The sequence below is a fragment of the Neopsephotus bourkii genome, unplaced genomic scaffold, assembly GCF_033783945.1.
Source record: "Neopsephotus bourkii isolate Nb327-2 ecotype Australia unplaced genomic scaffold, CSIRO-AGI_Nbou_v1 NB_1248, whole genome shotgun sequence".
NCBI lineage: Eukaryota > Metazoa > Chordata > Aves > Psittaciformes > Psittacidae > Neopsephotus > Neopsephotus bourkii.
Window position 1 is genome coordinate 4,110,669 of NW_026901733.1, and position 17,840 is coordinate 4,128,508.

General features: G+C 44.4%; 1 protein-coding gene across 5 annotated transcripts in view; it reads right to left on the bottom strand.

Moving 5' to 3' along the window:
- RIPOR2 (RHO family interacting cell polarization regulator 2) overlaps positions 1 to 17,840 on the bottom strand; it is a 64,862-nt gene that overhangs the window by 20,587 nt on the left and 26,435 nt on the right. For 2 of the 5 annotated variants that reach the window (XM_061364695.1, XM_061364691.1), the window contains exons 2-9: positions 11,637 to 11,763; positions 10,242 to 10,397; positions 9,501 to 9,579; positions 9,228 to 9,251; positions 8,134 to 8,187; positions 5,306 to 5,455; positions 4,338 to 4,401; positions 307 to 350 (exon numbers count right to left, since the gene is read on the bottom strand). In XM_061364695.1, the coding sequence (XP_061220679.1) occupies positions 307 to 350; positions 4,338 to 4,401; positions 5,306 to 5,455; positions 8,134 to 8,187; positions 9,228 to 9,251; positions 9,501 to 9,579; positions 10,242 to 10,397; positions 11,637 to 11,763 (698 nt within the window). Of the gene's footprint in view, positions 1 to 306; positions 351 to 4,337; positions 4,402 to 5,305; positions 5,456 to 8,133; positions 8,188 to 9,227; positions 9,252 to 9,476; positions 9,580 to 10,241; positions 10,398 to 11,636; positions 11,764 to 17,840 lie in introns of all 5 variants that reach the window. The other 3 variants (XM_061364692.1, XM_061364694.1, XM_061364693.1) reach the window with 2 other exon arrangements.

Below are 17,840 nucleotides of genomic sequence, written 5' to 3' on the forward strand. Positions count from 1 at the left end.
GGAATTAGAAAAGTTTGCCACAAATAATATTTTTAAAAGTTAAAAAGCATAAAGAAAACTTGTAGTCCTTCTAATAGACATTATCCAGTGCTCTCACTATAATTTTCAGGTCTTCTGGCAGATGCCTTGGCAAAGGTAGACATAAGGAGAACTATACGGTTTTTCAGAGTGTATATTGGGAAAATAATTGCTGTTTCTTGGGGTGCTGATGTGAAAAGGTCTTATTCATCTTGATGTGAAAAGCAGCAGAAATCTGCCTTCTGATTATTTTACTATTAAATAAACCATAAACCAATGCAAACATACCTCGTATTGATCTCCTGGGCAGAGCCGAGCGAAGCCAGCCAGACCTGAGAAGGAAAGACATGAGGGGCTATGGGAGGGCCTGGGCCCAGTGGTGTCCAGCAATGGGTTGAAGTGGGGTGCCCAAGGCCACTGCTGCTGTGCTTGGACAGGAAAGGGTGGTAGCACCCTACACCCACTCAGCCACTCGCTGGGGGATGTCTATAACCCCCCTCTTATTTCTGCCTCCTTTCCCTCCCCATCTTAATTTTCTTTCTATTTATTTTTCAGTACATAATTAAGTGGGTTGGGGCTTCTTGCATAAGAAAGACTTGCACTTCCCATCGGGTTTTCCTGAAGAGCTCCAAGTTTCCTTTTATATAATAATTATAGAAAAAGAAGAAACAGCTCCCTGGCATCATCTGGCTTCAGAAGCTCCACTTAACACCCTTACTGTCACATGGTGCAGGTGAGCTGTGGGATACCATGCACTGCTTGCTTCCTAACACTAATCAGATGGAGCTATACATTTTAACACAGATTCCCTTTTAGTACATCTTAATAGAGAGACAGTAAATGAGACAGGCTCCTTCTGCTTGGCATTTCCTTAACATTACCATTCCCATACTAGCTGAGTATCTTTCAATAGTAAATACATCACAAAAAGTGACAGACATCTGTAAAATGAGATTTATCCCATCTTTCCCCAGAGGCAGAGTAGTGCAGCAAAGCACTAGTGTTTACTTGATCTTTTTAGTATCTTTTCTTTAAGGTAGGGCATGGTGATGCTATTTCTATACTGGCACTGTGCATATGAAGTGAAAGTTTCCTGAGGAACCATGCTGAAATCCCAGGGAAGCTACTGTCCCTCTACTCGCCTTGCGACCTTCTCTTCTACAGGATTGAACTGGTGGTTTTTCATTCAGAGGGATCCTTCCCTTTCTCACAGATCTCCTCAGTAGGTAGCTGCTGCACTTGTTTTGCTATAGAAATTTACCATAAAACTATGCCTCTAGTAGTGTTGCAATGCCCAAAGAAACCATCTTGAGGAGACATACAAAGCCTGGGGCAGAGAAAGGAATGACACCAAAATTGCTGGGGTCTTCGGGCTGCATTTGTTTTAAAATGCCATGACTGAACATATACGGGTGTGTAAAAATCAAAGCAAGTATGGTGAGCCCTAGTATTGGCTTTATCTGCTGGGCTGAATTAGCCCCGATCCCTGAATGCAGTCGTGGCCTGTCCCTGTGACCTGCTTGGTCCTCCTCTTCCATTTCTTTGACCAGAAAAGAGTTTTCTTCAGTCATCCTACTGCACAGCCCTACAGAGGGGCCCTTGCACAGCACTCATATTACCAATTCCTTCCTAGGTTATTTACTGTTTATAAATAATTCAAGCTTACTAGCACTTCACTGCTGCCTCTTTCTCCCCAGGCACACTTTTATAAGTGAATTTGATCTCTGCTGGGATACATCACTGAAAGCATCTGAGGAAAATAAATGGTCTTTTCTTTCCTCAGTGGATGGGGTTGGAGGGTGGGGAAGCGCAGCCTAAAATTCCACATGGATGTTGTCTGGAGTCAAGGTCTGTGAGTGGTGACTGGCCTAACCAGGCTTGTCAAGTCTCTTCAGCCTGATGAACGGGGGCTAAGAGCTTACTTGATTACAGGGGATATAGTACTTTCCTAGAAAAAACTTTCTGGTAACTGACTGGCTTTTGGGGACTAAACACATAGCAGGAGCCAATGGCTACTATACAAGCACCATGCCCGTAGTGTAAACGGAATGGGTGATTGCTCCTGAGGTGTCAGGATAAGTTATTAGGGAATAGGGTCCTTACATGGCTGTGGTAAGGTGGCAGGGCCACCTGAAGCTCACGCAGCCTGTGCAGCCCTGCCCATGTGCAGGATGCTGGACATGTGGACACATGGACTGTGGTTGTGGCCCTGGGCTCCATGCTGCAGAGCCCCTGGTGCATCAGGCCAGTGTATTGCCTTCCCTGGGTGACAGAGATGGTTATTTCACCTCCTGCTATCTTGGTATTTCCAAGAGGTAGAGGGGCACTTCCCTACGCATCATAACAGGACACACTGATTCCATACAGGCACTTCTGAATTTCCACTGTTTAATTTCAGCACCTGATTAACCCCTGAGCAGTAATCTAAGCCTGCTGAGAAGTTTATTACCTTTATTTTGAAAAATAATTAGGCTTTTGGGGGGCTTTTTTTTTGAATACCAGTTGTAAAAATGCATTGTGGGTTCCCTGCTTCCTGACAGCGCTGTGTAGTTTGGCTTGCTTTCAGTGTAAGTGACAGAGGGCACAACGTAAAAATAACTTTCACTGGAATGGCTAGGAACAGATAAGCTTTGGGGAGAGGAATGCTTTGATTTTAAATTAGATCCTAAAGTTAGCTGGATATACTGCAGTATAACTTAAGGAAGGAGCTTGCTCTGTGATCTGTAGGCTTTTGTGCTAGAGCTGTTGTCAGCTTTAGCAGTGGCTGGATTGTCCTATTGTATTGCTGTTCCTAGGGAAGACTATCTAAATAGAAATCTTAGATGTCCTAATTAGAGAATACTTAACGATACAGCATTTCTCTTTGCTATTTTCTAATTTGGGCTTCCTTATGTTACAAGAACTGTGTTCAGAGGTAGCTGTTGCTCAAGGTTTGTGCTCATCTCTCGCATGAGTGCAGCACCTGACTTCTCGAGACCTCATGAGCTTTGCTGGAGGATTTGGATATGGATAGCAGAAGGGGCCAGACCTTTTTCAGCACAGACGTTTGTGACACCATGACATCTTCTGCAACATGTCCTGCTGTCAGAAACTGTGCATCGCACTGCATTTACAGCAAGTAGAGGAACACTTTGCAGGACCTGGTGCAGTGCCCTTTCTATACTACGCGATCTCATGTTTCCTTCAGCATGCTCGTGCTATGATTCTGCTGTGAGTTTCTGTATAGCAGTATCTGACTTGGTTTCTGTGTGTTCATCTTGTCACTTTACATCTATGCATCTTTGACTGCCTTTCCAGTACTGAAGAGTGGGGCTTTAAAACCTGAGGTTTGATGCTGTGGGATGGAGCTAGGAGAACTCTAACAGCTTGTTTCTCTCATATGAGAGCACAGAGTAACTATTTTAACTTAATCTAAGCTAGATCATGTCAGTGCAACCACAAGAAACAACTAGCTCAACTGTGACAAGGCAGGCAGAATCAAAGCCCTGTATGAGATTGGTAAGCTTTAAAAAATGCATCAGCGGATTTTTTTAAATGGCAAGATTTCAAGTGAAGAATTAAGAGTGCATGAGTATTTCAATGCTGATTTTGTTTCACAGAACTATTTTCCGGCCAGTGATTGAAGATCCAAAAAAAGATATCCCTCTACAATCTCTTCTTTAAGAGTCTTAAAGGGATAACAGGATTAGCAATACCCGGTGATTCACTGATGCTTCAAGTAAAACTGATTCCATTGTATGCAAACCTGTCAAGTCCCCTGTCATAAAGACAAGGAGGAAAATGAAAAGGTGGGTGCCACCACAGAGTTATCTAGGTGATTAAATGGTAAACTACCTCAGCTCTTTGCCTTTTTTTTTTTACGTTTGTTTGAAAATAGCAGTAATCAGGATCAGCAAAAGTAAAGGACTTAGAAACATCTGATGTCAAACTAAGGAAGTTTTGAACTTCAGCTCCGTGGGCATTCACAACATTTCCCAGTCATCTTCTTAAAGGATTATGAAAAGGCAAAAGGGACAGCAGCCTTCGAAAACGAATTGCTTTGGCTATCACGGGAGTGTCTGAGGGAAGTAATTAGCCTTGAAAACAAGCAGCAGCATCTCAGAATGCCTCTCTGTTAGCTTTGATGGTCCTGGTTCTGTGATCCTTTCCAGTGTGCAGGGGTGTAAGCTGGGGATTTGAGGGCTGAGCAATGCCTGTGGTGGGGGGCAAACCACACCTATCATAAATACACATCAGAGCAGCATGTCTCAATGCCCTTACTAGCATGCACAGTGGCTGCTACTATTTTGGAGAACAGGGAAAGGTGAAAAGGCAGTTACCTTTCATCTTGATGCAAAACTCCCCCAATAGGTTCTCCAGCTCTGCTTCTATGGTACACATGTTCTGTGTCAGAAAAGAGAACGGTGAGGTCAGACAAACCCTCTTTCTGCCTTTTTTTTCTGTTTCCCCCTTTTTTTTTTAAGGTCTATTTGGAAGGGAAGATTCTGTTATGCAAATGAAAGCTGTGTTGCAATAAAATCAGTCCACTGAGCCACCCTCGCTCTTTAGCTACGTCTGACCCTAAAAATGGCAGCTGAGTTGTGCCTGCTTCTGCCAAAGCTGAATGTAACCCGAGCTCTTCTGTTGCACTGTAATTCTCCCATTGGCACAGGGCAGTTGTGGCCCTTGAAGCATGACCTGGTCACTCCCCCATTCCCCTCCAGCCAGGATATGTGCCAGCAGCAACTCCATGCCAAAGTGGCTCCCAGCATGATTTAACATGAACTACATTAAGGAAAAAAGACTCTGTGAGGTGTTATTGGGCCCAATCCGGTTCTTCCATCAGATTTAGGAAGGTTGTTACAGCTTGTATGCTGGGATGCTTGCAATGCTATTACACCCTTGTTCATCTACTGCCTGTTTAATAAAATCGCAGTAAGTAAAACAGGATGGGTTGCAGCAGATATCTGTATACATGTGGGTTCCAGCCAACCTGCTATCCTCAAATTTGCAGCGGTTGGAGTATAAGTAGGTTCAGGGCAGATTTATGCTTTTTTCTTGTGCAGCAGTTCCTGGGTATAACCCTGCTCTCATAGAGCATGAACGTTATTATTTCAAGGAACTTGCTGGCCCTATGTACCCTCTCTAAGTCACCAGGTATCAAGTTGAAGACAAATAAGTAATAATTCTTTGCTGAGTTTGCTTTTAATCCTTTTATCTGGATGAAATTCTCCCTGAAACCAGTGGCAAAGTTCCTATCACCTTCAAACAGCGTGAGAGCAAAAAGAGCAAACTGATGAGGCTGTACCTCTGTGTACTCCTTGTAACTCCTGTTGATTTCAGTTAAACTCTCCCGAGCTGCTTTGCTGGCAGGAGACATTGCAAAGGCTTGCTTCATTTTGCTGGCACCATCGCAGAGACGTCTTTGGATACAATAGGCTTCATAAAGCTCATCCACCTAGTGGGAACAAGGAAAGTGTATTGGAAAAAAAACCCAAGAACCCCATCAAAATAAAACCAGCAATGAAGTCATTTGCATTGTAAGGAAACTCAGCCAAGCTGTTAGATCCAATGGAGGGGCTGAGCAACTGAAGCTGTGATACTGTTAGAGTCTGTGAAAAAGAAACTCAAGATAAAAATCACCTCCAATGTAAAAATCTCATTACAGTAAATGCTGCCAGCAATTCACCTGTTTGCCCTGCTTGCCTTTAACCATAGCTACTCCCCTTCCCCCATACATGGGGCTATGTGCAGTCGTAACTGTAGAGCAGGCATGCAGCAAGCCTCTGAAGTATATTGGTGTGGAAAAACTCTTTCAAAGGTAATTGCAATGCTCCCACTGCCAAATGGGATTGGATACACTAAATGGCACATTTAACAGGGCCAGCAATGTCTTATGTATTGCTAAGGCCAGCTGTGGATCAAGGCTGTTGCAGTATTTGACCAGTAGGTACTGTTGGAAAGCGGGAGTGATTTTTGGAATTCTCACTGCCCATCCTCCAGAAACTGGAAGTCATAGTCAGAATCAGCACAAGTAAGGGGCTTAGAAATAGCTGATGTCAAATTGAGCTTCAGCCCCTCAGGCTGATAATTTCCTTGTCATCTTCTTAAACTCCTTTGCCATGACTTGGGCACCAAACATTTTGTAAGCACTCTGGAAGTTTTGCAAACCCTAGTCACACGCTGCTTGCCTGGATCTAGCTTCAGAATGCAATGGATTTACACATCTCAAGCTTTGGTTTCCCTTTTCCCTCTAATCCCTGCTCTAAATGTGTATATTTATTCCATCTGAGAGGTTCAGGAGGAGTCCACAGTGGTATAGCTCGTGAACGTATATGTTTCCCAGCAGAATTTCTCTCTATGAAAGCATCCAGTACCTTGACTTGTTAGTGTATGACTTTTTGTTGCTGCATTAGAGATAAGGCTGATGCAACAATCCAGGGATGTTCCAAATCCCATATTCCAAGCCTTGTTTAACCTCTAACAAAATGTGCAGTTGCTTATTTATTTGGAACGGGACCGGTCTTCCTGACAGCTTCAAAGCCTTAGGTTGTCTTTTCCAAGGCTAGCCGGGATACCTGGTGTCTGAAGCCTCTGAGTTGAGGGATCGCTAACCAAAACAGGGACTGCTTTGCAAATTGAAAGAGCTCAGCAAAGGGTAATAGGGGCACAGGTAGCATTTTGCCATTTCAAAGTTACAAAATAAGCCTCTTGGAGTCACTGCTATGTCTTTTGCAAGTCAGCAAGCTAAAGACAGCCACTATAAATAGCTGTCACTTGGTATTTACTTCTGCCATCAGGGTGAAGTGTTTGCCTAGGGTTTATGTTGTGCCCTGCCCATGTATACATGGCTAGGGCATGCTCATCTGCCCCTTAAATACACAGGGTCTGCTGCTGCACACTTTCCCCATTTTGTTTTCTCTATGGAATGGGGCAGAATGCATTGCTCTGGCTCTTATTTGGTGCTGCTGAAAAAGACCTTCTCTATTGAAGAGAGTCTTGGGCAACACGGTTAAGTGTGAGGTGTCCCTGCCCATGGCAGGGTGGTTGGAACTGGATGATTTTAAGGTCCTTTCCAACCCAAACCATTCTATGATTACAAAGAAAGATGTTTCTTTACCTGCCCAAGCCCATAAGCTTTAACACAGCGCAGCTCAGTTCCTTTTGTCTCTGTTGCTGTGGATTACAGAAAGTTAACTAATGTACTCAGCAAGCTTGAGTAATACTGACCAGCATTACCTCTTGTGTTCAGTGCTTTTCAGTCCTATAATAAGCCCAGAAGCCATTAAATCCAAGCAGGCTGGAGTGGGAAGGACTTGGAAGGAAATGTTCTTTAAGCACTAATTTTGCCATTCATGTTGCCAGCAAGAGAGAAGGTGGTTTGGGGAACAAAATTTCAGTCTATTGCCTTATGATTTGTATTTTTTTTCTCATCTCCAAGAGCAAGAGAAAACTCAAATTGAAAGGTATGGATGGGTTGTTATAATTGGAGCACTTCAAGCTGCGTGAATGCTTTTCAAATGACTCTCTAAAGACATTTCATCCATCAAAAATAATTCATTCTTTTGTCAGGCTCAGAAAAGCAACTAATCACTAGCAGATATGTTTATAAGTAGAAGAATACACGCCATGGATTTTGCCCGGCTGTAAAATGTATTAGTCACAAGTACCTCTACTGAATACTCTCACCGATGTGATCAAGTGGACGTGGGCCCCAAGCCATGCAGCAAAAGTGTTAGCAGTGAAATCCAGGAATAAATCCAATCTAGCTGCTGCGTACGGTAGAGACAATTGCTGAATTAAATTACTTTCAGATGCAACTCTCCTTCTACCTAGAGTTTAACAATAAGCTTGCACTGAGATAGATTTTCCCAGCCAGTGTCAAACCCTACGTTCTCTCCATACTAACAGTGGGTGGGAGTGTTTCAGGGCACAGCTGGACCTCAGGGACTACAAACCATGTGAAAGCCTTTCTTTGGCTCTGACCACCAGCCCATCACAGTAAAAATACTGAATCTGGGAGAGGCTTCATCAAGTCAGCCTCCCTGGAGAAGAGGGGTAGCAGGAGGCCACAGGTTTGTTTTCATAATAACATTGGAGCAGATGCAGAAGAAAGAGGATAGGAGTGCTCATTACCTTGCTAATGTGGAACTCCAGCCTTCTCATATATCTTTCGACTGCTTTGATTTGCTGGAGGAGAGGAAGAGGTAGAGGGTGAGGCACATAAAATAAATCAGTAAGACACCACCACACTTTCTCTGCTAGTCCCCATGGATCTAAGAGACAACTCCTCAAAACACTGAGGGTTTCAGTGCCCATGAATCTGGAATCAGCTGGCCCACCTTACTACCATTAATCTGCTGCTGACAGCAGAATTCACTGACCTGCACACTTAATATACTTTCAAACAAAAATGAGGTTGTGTTTGATGGGATCCCTCTAGTTTTTTAAATTTTTATACAAGAGAAAACAAACAAACAAATGCAGAGAGCCTTTTTAACCCAAAATACTGTACTTTCAAGTACTTTGAAAACCAGTACTAAAATGGATCAGAGTTTGCATTTCAAAATCCATTCTCTTCCTTAGCAAACACTTTCTGACAGCAAAACCAGGCCTGGCATTTTGACTGAAACAAAAGCCAGACTTGTTCAGGAAACATTTTTGAAAGTTTCCCTTTTGTTTCACCCAGATTTTCCTGCAGGGATAAATATGTTCAGCTTTTCCTAACCCGGAACTGGCAGGAGCAGGGATGAGCCAGGGCTTGACACGGCTCCCACAAGACCCCCCCCGAGGTGCCCCTGCCAGCCTCCCAGCCACCTGGATCTGACAGGGCCACGCTGCAGAAGGTGACAGCTTTAATGGCTGGCAGCTGACAGCAATAGGAGGTCTCATTCCTCTGTCTCCCTCCTCCCCTGGGCAGGGGTCCCCTTCCTTCCCTGTGCTTGTCCCAGAGCCCATTTAACTTGATGGACCCTGTGACAGGGCTGAAAAGGTAAGTTTGATGCTGGGTTAGCAAGCACAGCTGGTTGCCAGAGGTTCTGGATAATATCCTTGGGAAGAGGAGGGGAGTGAGACTTCTTCCTTTCCAAGAGCAAATTGTCAGATAACTTCTCCCTCAGCAGTGCTGGCCTGACCAGTAGATCTGGCTGAGAGGTTTCCCATGCCAGCTATCTCTATACTGTAAGGGTACTAACTTCCTTGCAAAACCAGTGTCAAAGGGAGTAACATACCTTATCTAAATCATACAGGACTCCCTGCAACAGAAAGCACAAAATTATAATTAATTTTGCAGCATAACAGCACTATGAGAAATTTGATGGACCATAAGAAAGTAATGTTTGTCAGTCAATAGAAATCAGAAATTGATCACAAATAAGACCAGGGCTGGAAGGGAAGAAGAGCATCAGCGCAATGTCTCTGTATCCCACTCCCACCCCCTGGCTGCCCCAGCACCTCGAGGAGGTTCACTGTGCATTCACACAGTGAGAAAGCATTACACGTACCAGGCGTGAGTTTCTTTTCATGTCTTTTAACTGAGTAGTCAACTTATCCAGCTCTGTCTGGTGAACTTCCAGATACTCACTGTAAACACAAGCCAGAGAAGGGACGCATGAACTCTGCAGCACACAGTGAGCTGGCTGCTGATCACCCTAAAAGAAAATCCCTCCAACAAATGTCTTTCTTTGCTGGATATGTTTTCAGACAAGAGCTCATCCGCGTCAATCTGTCCTAAATGCAGCTCCCTGCTGCTTTTGGGGGAATAAATAGGAGCCAAGTATTTAGCTGCGTTTTAGCTGTATATTAGCTGTATATAACACTTATTTAGCTTGGTGTTCTCCTCTCACTGAACAGCCAATTTCAAGTTTGTTAATCTGCTGCTTACTTTATGGGCTGGTGCCTTCCAGTTACTGCCCTTGTATCTGGCTGGTAAAAGCCCTGTTACCATCTGGGATGTTATCTCAAAGGAGATAGGATTCTAAGAAATTCAGAGTAAAGAAAAATTAATCTGATTTTGAAACCCCAGCCTTTGGGAGCTTTCCTAGCAATTTCAGTGGAAATGGGATTCTGCCCCCTGTATTCCTGTTTCCCATGCAAGTATTTCAGATCCTAAGCATTAACAATCCAGGCTCCAATAGGTATATGCTCCTCTCCTACAGTTAAGGATCCCTGTTCCTGCGATACATTTCTCTAGGCTATAAAATGCCATAGGAAGTGTCAATCAGAAGCAGGATAAAGACTCTTACTCCAGGCCACTCTTCAGGGCTCGATAGACCTCTTCCATCCTTTTAGGCTGGGGCTCTTTGGGCGTGGTGCTGTTCTTATGGCCCAAATTATGCATTTTCTTCACCTTTGCTTGGGGCTTCTTGAGTGCAGAGGAATTTTCAATAAAGGAGTTACACCTGCAAAATGAACATCAAAGAGGAGGAAATCCCTATAAATCACAGCCGTCTCAAGGGAGGCGTAGCTTGGAGAAATCTTCTGATATTATCTCTGCTAGCAGAAAGGAATCTGTTGAAGGAATCAGTTGAAGGACTGTGTTTGTTTACAGGTTAAGAGGTCTGAGCAGCCTGGGACATGCGCTGTAGGCTTTTGATGTGCCAGTTGCCTTGCCGAGATACGAATGCAGGTCTGGAAATGCCGCACCGAGTGTGAGGCTCATCAGATGTTTCTCTGTCTTATACCATGTCTGTCCTGCCTCACACTGCTCAGCCACAGCCATAAAAGAGCTGAGCTACATCCAGGTACTAAAAACAAAGGGGAGCCCAGATAATCTGTGCCATAAAATGTGGGGGCTCCTAAGGAAGATTTGGCTCAGAGTGCCTCTGGAGGACAGCATCACGCATCTGGTCTTGAGCACGGACCATATTTAGCTCTGTATGAAGAGGGAGGATAGTTGTGCTATGTATAAGTGAATCTCCTGAGGACAGGTCAGCATCTAACAACCATTGCTGGCTTGACTGACAACAGGAGGCGGCCCTTTGCCTGCTGTTCCTCAGCTGCTAACTGGTGGTCCGGCACTAGGAAATAGTGATTTCCATAAGATAAAATTAATTGTAAAATAGCCTCTGGGAGCACTGGGGACTGGACAATTTGCTAAGTGCCTGATTCAAAGCCCTAAATCCTGTCTAGCTAAAGGGTAGTAGTGCAAGGAAAGGCTCTAAAGCTAACCTCTGCCCTGTTTCTAGCAGGATATGAAGGCAGGGAGCCCTGCAAGGGAAACAGAGCTGTTTTGAATTCATAGCAGCACTGCAATGGAAAAACTGTCTTTTAGGTAGGAACAGCCTTAAACTGGGGGCGGTGGGAAGTGTATTGTGTTCCTGCACATGTCTCATGTTGAAAAGATCACTGCATAAGTTAGTAAATTAAAATGACTTTCTGAAATGCTCTCACAGCTCTGAGGCATGCAAGGAAGCCCTGCATTAATAGGGGAGAGGCAAACAGGCACTTGGGTAGTTAAGGTAGATGGTAACAGCTTGATTATACAAACAATACAGAGAAAGATTTTTGCCTAGAAGATTTCCTCTCACAAGTGAGGGAGAAGGCAGTCCTCTCTCACCTCTTTTCCACCTTCACCCCTAAACCCCAGCGCTCCCTTAGGACCCAACTTGGAAATTCCTCTTAGAAAGCACAGCACTTGCCTGGAGCGTCTCTCCTGAAGCCCGCTGAAGCCAGCGAAAGACTGGCTTCTAATAATCCCATTAGGACCTCCTGGAGAGAATGAATGTGATCCTATTGACATGATTTCAGGGAGCCTGGATGATATTCCTGAAAAACAACAGAAAGCAGGTCAGTGATGGTGGAGGATAAGAGGCAGGCAGTGAGGCTGGCGCTGCCTCTGTCCATTAGTTATGGTAAGGGGTAACCAAATCCCAGGAGGAGCCATGAGCCAGGGCACTAATCTGTTTGTGTTGCCAAATTGTCCTGACCTAAAAATAAAAAGGTCCTGTTTTAACTTCAGACTTACAGCCCAGGATCTACTGAAAATGTGCCAGAGACACCAAGAGGGTCTGAATGTGGGACTAGGAACCAGGTGCTTCAGCCTCATAGTCCCAGTGCTATCCCTGATATCTGCCATGCTTCTCCTCCAGTCCTGGTGTCCCCATCTGCTACATCAGGGTGTCCTGGAGATTACCCTGGGAGGGTGCAGAGCTCTTAGGGTGCACTCACCATCACTGCAAAGTGATATTGCATATAATGAAATTTTTAAAAGAGGGCTCATTCAGCATGAACCAAGTCCTGCAGCTCCCCTTTGATCCTTGCTCCTTTTCGCCATGGCTGCTCCCACCTGGCTGCTGAGAAGGAAGATGCAGTGAGTATATGCACAGTTGCTGCATTGCATGATGAGAGAGGGATGCCCTCCATCATGAGAGCAAACATCGTCAATGAGAGTAAACAAGCTCCAGGTACCATATTCTCTGCATATCACACATTTGGGAGGGGGCTTCAGAATGTTAGGAGGAAGCCCCTGCTCTGTGCGTTTGCTCATTTCCAATGCCCAGCTCAGAACCTGCACCAAACTAAGGTGATTTCAACCAGCACAGAAATAGCAAGCAAGTGGCATGGTTCGTAACAGCTCCATCAACTTGCTGCTGCCATGAGGGTAAAGGGGGGATGCTTCCCTCTTCCTCTACTATGAGGGTGGTGATACACTGGAACAAATTTGCTAGTAAAGTTGTGGCTGCCCCATCCCTGGCAGTGTTCTAGGCCAGGTTGGACAGGGCTTTGAGCAATCTGGTCTAGTGGAAGGTGTCCCAGCCCACGGCAGGCAGGGCTGGAACTAGATGAGCTTTAAGGTGCCTTCCAAACCAAACCGTTCTATGGTTTGATGACTCCAATGCTGGACCCAGATGGTCCCAGTTCATTTCTCTCCAACAGCTGGGTCAAGGGGTGAGTTTGGTGCCAAGGCAGGATGGTGTGGCAGGGTCTGGAGCTGCCTGCAGGCAATGGAGATGATGCCTGGTGAAACCATGACCTGCAGGCTGAGGAGGTGAGAGTCTAAATCATCCTCTCATCCTGACAGATGAGGAATGATCACAAATGCCCAAAAAAGCACCCACCTGTGAAGGTGACAGATTTGTGATGTAAACCTTCACAATCAAGCCTATTTATTAAAGATAAGCACCAAAGCTGCATGGCTCCTGCACAGCAAACACTCACCAGAGAAAGCAAACATGTGGGGAAACACTGTGCACCATCCAGGTATGTTTAATTAGTAGCACTAAGCTGGGCAAATACTCTTTGAGGTGGCAGTAGGTGCAATGGCTAGCTACTGCTTCTCTGTGGAGAGGACTGCATTGCCTTAAGTGCTGCTTTATCAGGAGTATTTCTGCAAGAGCTCTGCTAGGAATACTTCTTTCAGTCCCAGCACTGCCAGTGCTAATGTGAAGCTTTCTCTATCGCGCAATCAAAACAGTGCACATCTTTCTGTTTTGGAGGCAAGGGCTGCAGTGGGCATGTGAGTGGGCATACCACCTGGGCTGCAATTGCAATTAAGGCCAGTTCTGTCTGCAGGCTCAGGAGAAACTGCAGTGAGGATGCACTTGCAAGCTAACTTGCACAGGGGTAACCATGCTCCAGCCACAGCTGGAGATACTAGATTCTTCAGTCAGTGAGAGCTCAGATTTGCCCCTATACTCACCCCTAGCTCCTTTAGGCTCTCGGCACACCTCTGCAGAGCTGAGCTCTGCTTAGGCTTGCAGCTACCCAGCACCTGGCTGAAGCTACTCTGCAGCTCTCAGGCTCACACCTCACATCCCAGTAGATGGCACAGCATCCACCCATGCCAGTCTAACAGTTCAAACCCAACTGAGAACCAGCTCCTGGGAGACAAAGCGGAAACCACCCCATCACAGTACTCTGGGAGTCTGTCTAACAAGTTCCCTTTGGTTTTGCAAATAACCCGAAGATGGTTAAGCTGCGTGCCGAATGCTTCCATTTGCATACAAGGATTTGCATTAAAAGTGGGTCCAGAGAGCCAAGGAGCAGAAAATCCCTTGCAAGCGTTCAGTGCTTGCATCGTTTGATAGGATGATTAACACACATCCTGACAGCAGCTGGAGACCTATGAGGGCAGAAGCTAAACAACACTGACAGTCAGAGGAGATTTAAATGCATAAACATCAGCCATTCCTCAAAAAAATAAGAGGAATAAAACCAGCTTGAGGTTGGGTGCTAATCACGATCACATTTGCTATAAAAATACGATTACTTTAGATACAAAACTCAAAATGCTAACATCTTCCACACAATTAATATGTTCTGTATTAATGTGAATGAAAGATGAATGGGTTTCCCGCTGAACAAAATCTTTGTGTCCAAACGTGACCATGTGCAGACAGACTGGAAGTGTTCTGGTTTTCTTTCGGGTAAACTTAAAAAATCGACAATTCTATAAAGGAATTTACTTATTTTCTTTATTTTGCTCAAGCACTCGGATGGCTTTGCAATGCTTTAGTAGCTTAGACTTTCCCAGAGATACCAGAAGGAAGTGTGGAGTAAGTGCAATTGAAATGCAAATTGTAGACCTGCCTGGAGCTGCTTTTGCTTTGCTTTTGCATAAAATGGTCAGAACTCAGAGTGCAGATAGGCTTGTAGTCTCTATATGTTATATATAATCTTAGTGAGTAATGTATGTTTGGTTTCTGTACAGAAGAAAACTGTGATAAAAGGAGGTAACAGAGTTGGAACTGACGAAATCTCCCAGTTACTTTTCAGTTTGTCAGATTAGAGGTTGACCCTACTGCACAAACACAATCTGTTCTTGAGATTTAAACTTACATTGTTGACATCTCAAATACTTCCAACTGACCTTACAAAATCACACTGACTCCACCAGCAGCAGCCTCTTAGCCCAGACTCACATGGATACCAGCTGCATATGGGCACCACGTCACTGGATTATTTATGATACCTACATGTAGCAAAGACACTCTGAGTAATGAGTATTTGTCACATTGTTGTAATATACTTTGCCTCTTAAACCATTTCCAGGCCTGTGTGCTATCAACTAAATAGACCTACCTCTGCATTTAATAATACGGTTGTATTCTGATTCTGCACATAGATATAGTCACTAGTATAATTTCAGTAAGGCTCAGCCCACAAGGACTTAGCCAGATCTTTTACTGACCTGACTGGTATCCCTACAGACGAACACTACTAAGGGGATTTTGGCGCTACTCCAACATAGCGATCAAGTTTCTAAGTCTACATTTAGTAGTTACATGACATAATGCTCCTCTCTTCTAGCTACAGCATAAGCTTTGCTCTCAATATGAAGCATATTGCACATCTAAAATGATATTAAATGCTTTTGAGATTTGAGAGATCCACCTCAGCAGTGGACACACTGACCCTATCTAGCTAATGAACCACCGATGTTTCATTTTAAAAGTCACCAGTCTGCTTACTGCTAATGCAGAAACATAATTAATATAATTAGTACTGCCCGTGCTAAGTGCATGGCAGTTGAATGATGAGCCCATCAGCGAGTCAAGGGATAAGGTGAAATCCTATCAGTACTCTTTCCCTGCCCTATTCTCTGACAGCTTGCAGCGGGGAATGGCAGATAATTGATGATGTCTCTGTCCCCAGGGAAATAAAAGTCCCCTTTCCCAGCTCTCCTTTCAGTCTGGAAATGGGAAAACAGCTGAGCCCGAGTTAATGAGAGGGGAAGGGACCATCAAGGCCATCACATCTATAGGGTTGCCCTCTCTTCATCACCTTCAGCATGAATCCCCACCTCCCATAATGCAGAAGTATTTGACAAAAAGCATAGACATCAATCCAAGCCAAAAGAGGGGAAATTCCATCAGAAACATATGTGCTAAATCTAGACTAACTTAAGCATGGCCCCTTTTGGTTTACTTTTTCCCCATGGTATTTTTTATTCACCACATTTTGAGACGTTGGTTTTGGTACACATGTGCTAGCAACCACGTAAAGTTGCAATGAATATCCCAGTGGTAATGGTGTCCTTGATTCCCCCTGTTCTCTCCTTGTAAAAGCTATGGTTACAGCTCTGGGTCTAGGGTTTGCTGTAGGCTGTTAGGGAGCTGTCTGCAGCTGAGGGTCCATGGAATAGAAGCTTCAAGGACACTTCAGGATTATGCATAATCCTTGACTAAATAGGAATGAGGGGTAGGACTCAATGAATGAAAGGATCCTTGATAACCCTTTGTTCCTGTATTATTTTTTTGTATGACATGTTTCAAGGTCCACTTGGGATCTAAGCAGCTGCAATCCCTACAGTGAGATGGTTTGTATGCTGTTCATTCTGCTGATCTGTGTTCTGCAGGGTGCCCATTAAAAATTGGTGGTAATTATTTAGGTTAAGGTAAGTTAACGGGATTCTCTAAACTGATGTAAGTGGTCGGCTACAGAAGTCAACTGATTCTATTTTGCATGCTAGGAACATTTCTTATCTGCAAACCTGGGGCATGTCTAACAAATTAACTGGTATCTTCTTGAGTAATGGAAGAAAAGATATTCCTCTTTCATCTATGTCAAGGTCTATGTTCTGCTTATCAGACTAGCTGACCAAAGATAAAAACTTTTAATTGCAGTAAGATCGCATTCAGGAGTGTGCACCTCCAAAAGAATAAACCCAGTAAGGGAAGAAACTGGTTATTCCCTAGAAGTCATGTACGGCCAGGAAGTTCTTTCTGCTCTGCACTCATAAACCCAAAAAAAGCAAGTTCAATTCTGAATTTACTCAGGCTCGGTTCAATGCTGAGCTTATTCAGTACAACTTTAGCTGGTGTCACTTGCTTTTGTAGCTTGAGGCCTAGTCATTTTTCATATTTAGTTTCCAACTTCTTCCTTCTTAGTTAATTGAATCACCCTGGCAATATGAGGCCAGCAGGGCCAGTAGCCCAAGCAACCACCTGGAATTTATGGTTTCCATGTTTCTTAGTCTTCTAGAAGGCACAGAGGTATGCACCTTGGATGAGAATGTAGACATTCTTGTGGATGGGTTTTTAATATAAAAAATTGACAATAATATATGGGTAAGAGCACTCAGGAGCATTATAAAAACTTTCACAAGAAACTTAATTCTCACACCAGAGTTTTTACACTTATAGGCATTAGTGCAGAGGCTCGTAATTCCTGAATATGTCAGGAACATTTCTGTGGGATGTGATCTCCTGGAAGCACCTGCAGAAGGGTGTCTTCTGCTGGTCACTGGATTATATGAGTTACGACTTTCATTGCACATTTTATGCTCCCAGTGATCAGGCTGCTCCTTCCTTGTGCAGAGTAGCGTTCGCCAGAGTTGTACAGACATGTGAGCTCCATCTGAAGACCTATTCTTGGTTGCCAGAACAAAATCACTTGCATTTTTTCCATCAAAGTCCAAGGCTATGAGTTTCCTAAATAGCAGCATATGGCTATACTGACAAGCACACTTCCCAAGCCTACATCAGCCGGTGAAAGGCCAGAAGATCTGTGAGCTTCAAAATGTTAATTTTAGCATACAGAACAAGAGCCACGTGGACTTACCAGCATGGCTGCAGAGAGCAGCACTGCACAGAGAAGGAGCTATAACTGATACAGGTCCCTCTCCTTCAAATGGGAGTTGTGGGAGCACCTGGGTCATGCTTGGGTAGGCATCAAAGGTGTTGGTAGCCACATATCCCTCCCCCAGCACAAGGAAGAAAACTTCTGCCCCACCTCTTAGAGCAACAAGAATCTTAGTTTAGCCCACCACAGCTTGTCCTGCTCCTGGTGGCAGCCTGAGGTGGGTCTTTTCCCCAGCCACAGGCATCCAAGCCTCGCCACCACCTATCCACCAGGATCTCTCCAAAGGCTTTGTGCTCACTTTTCACTGTTGCTTTATATGC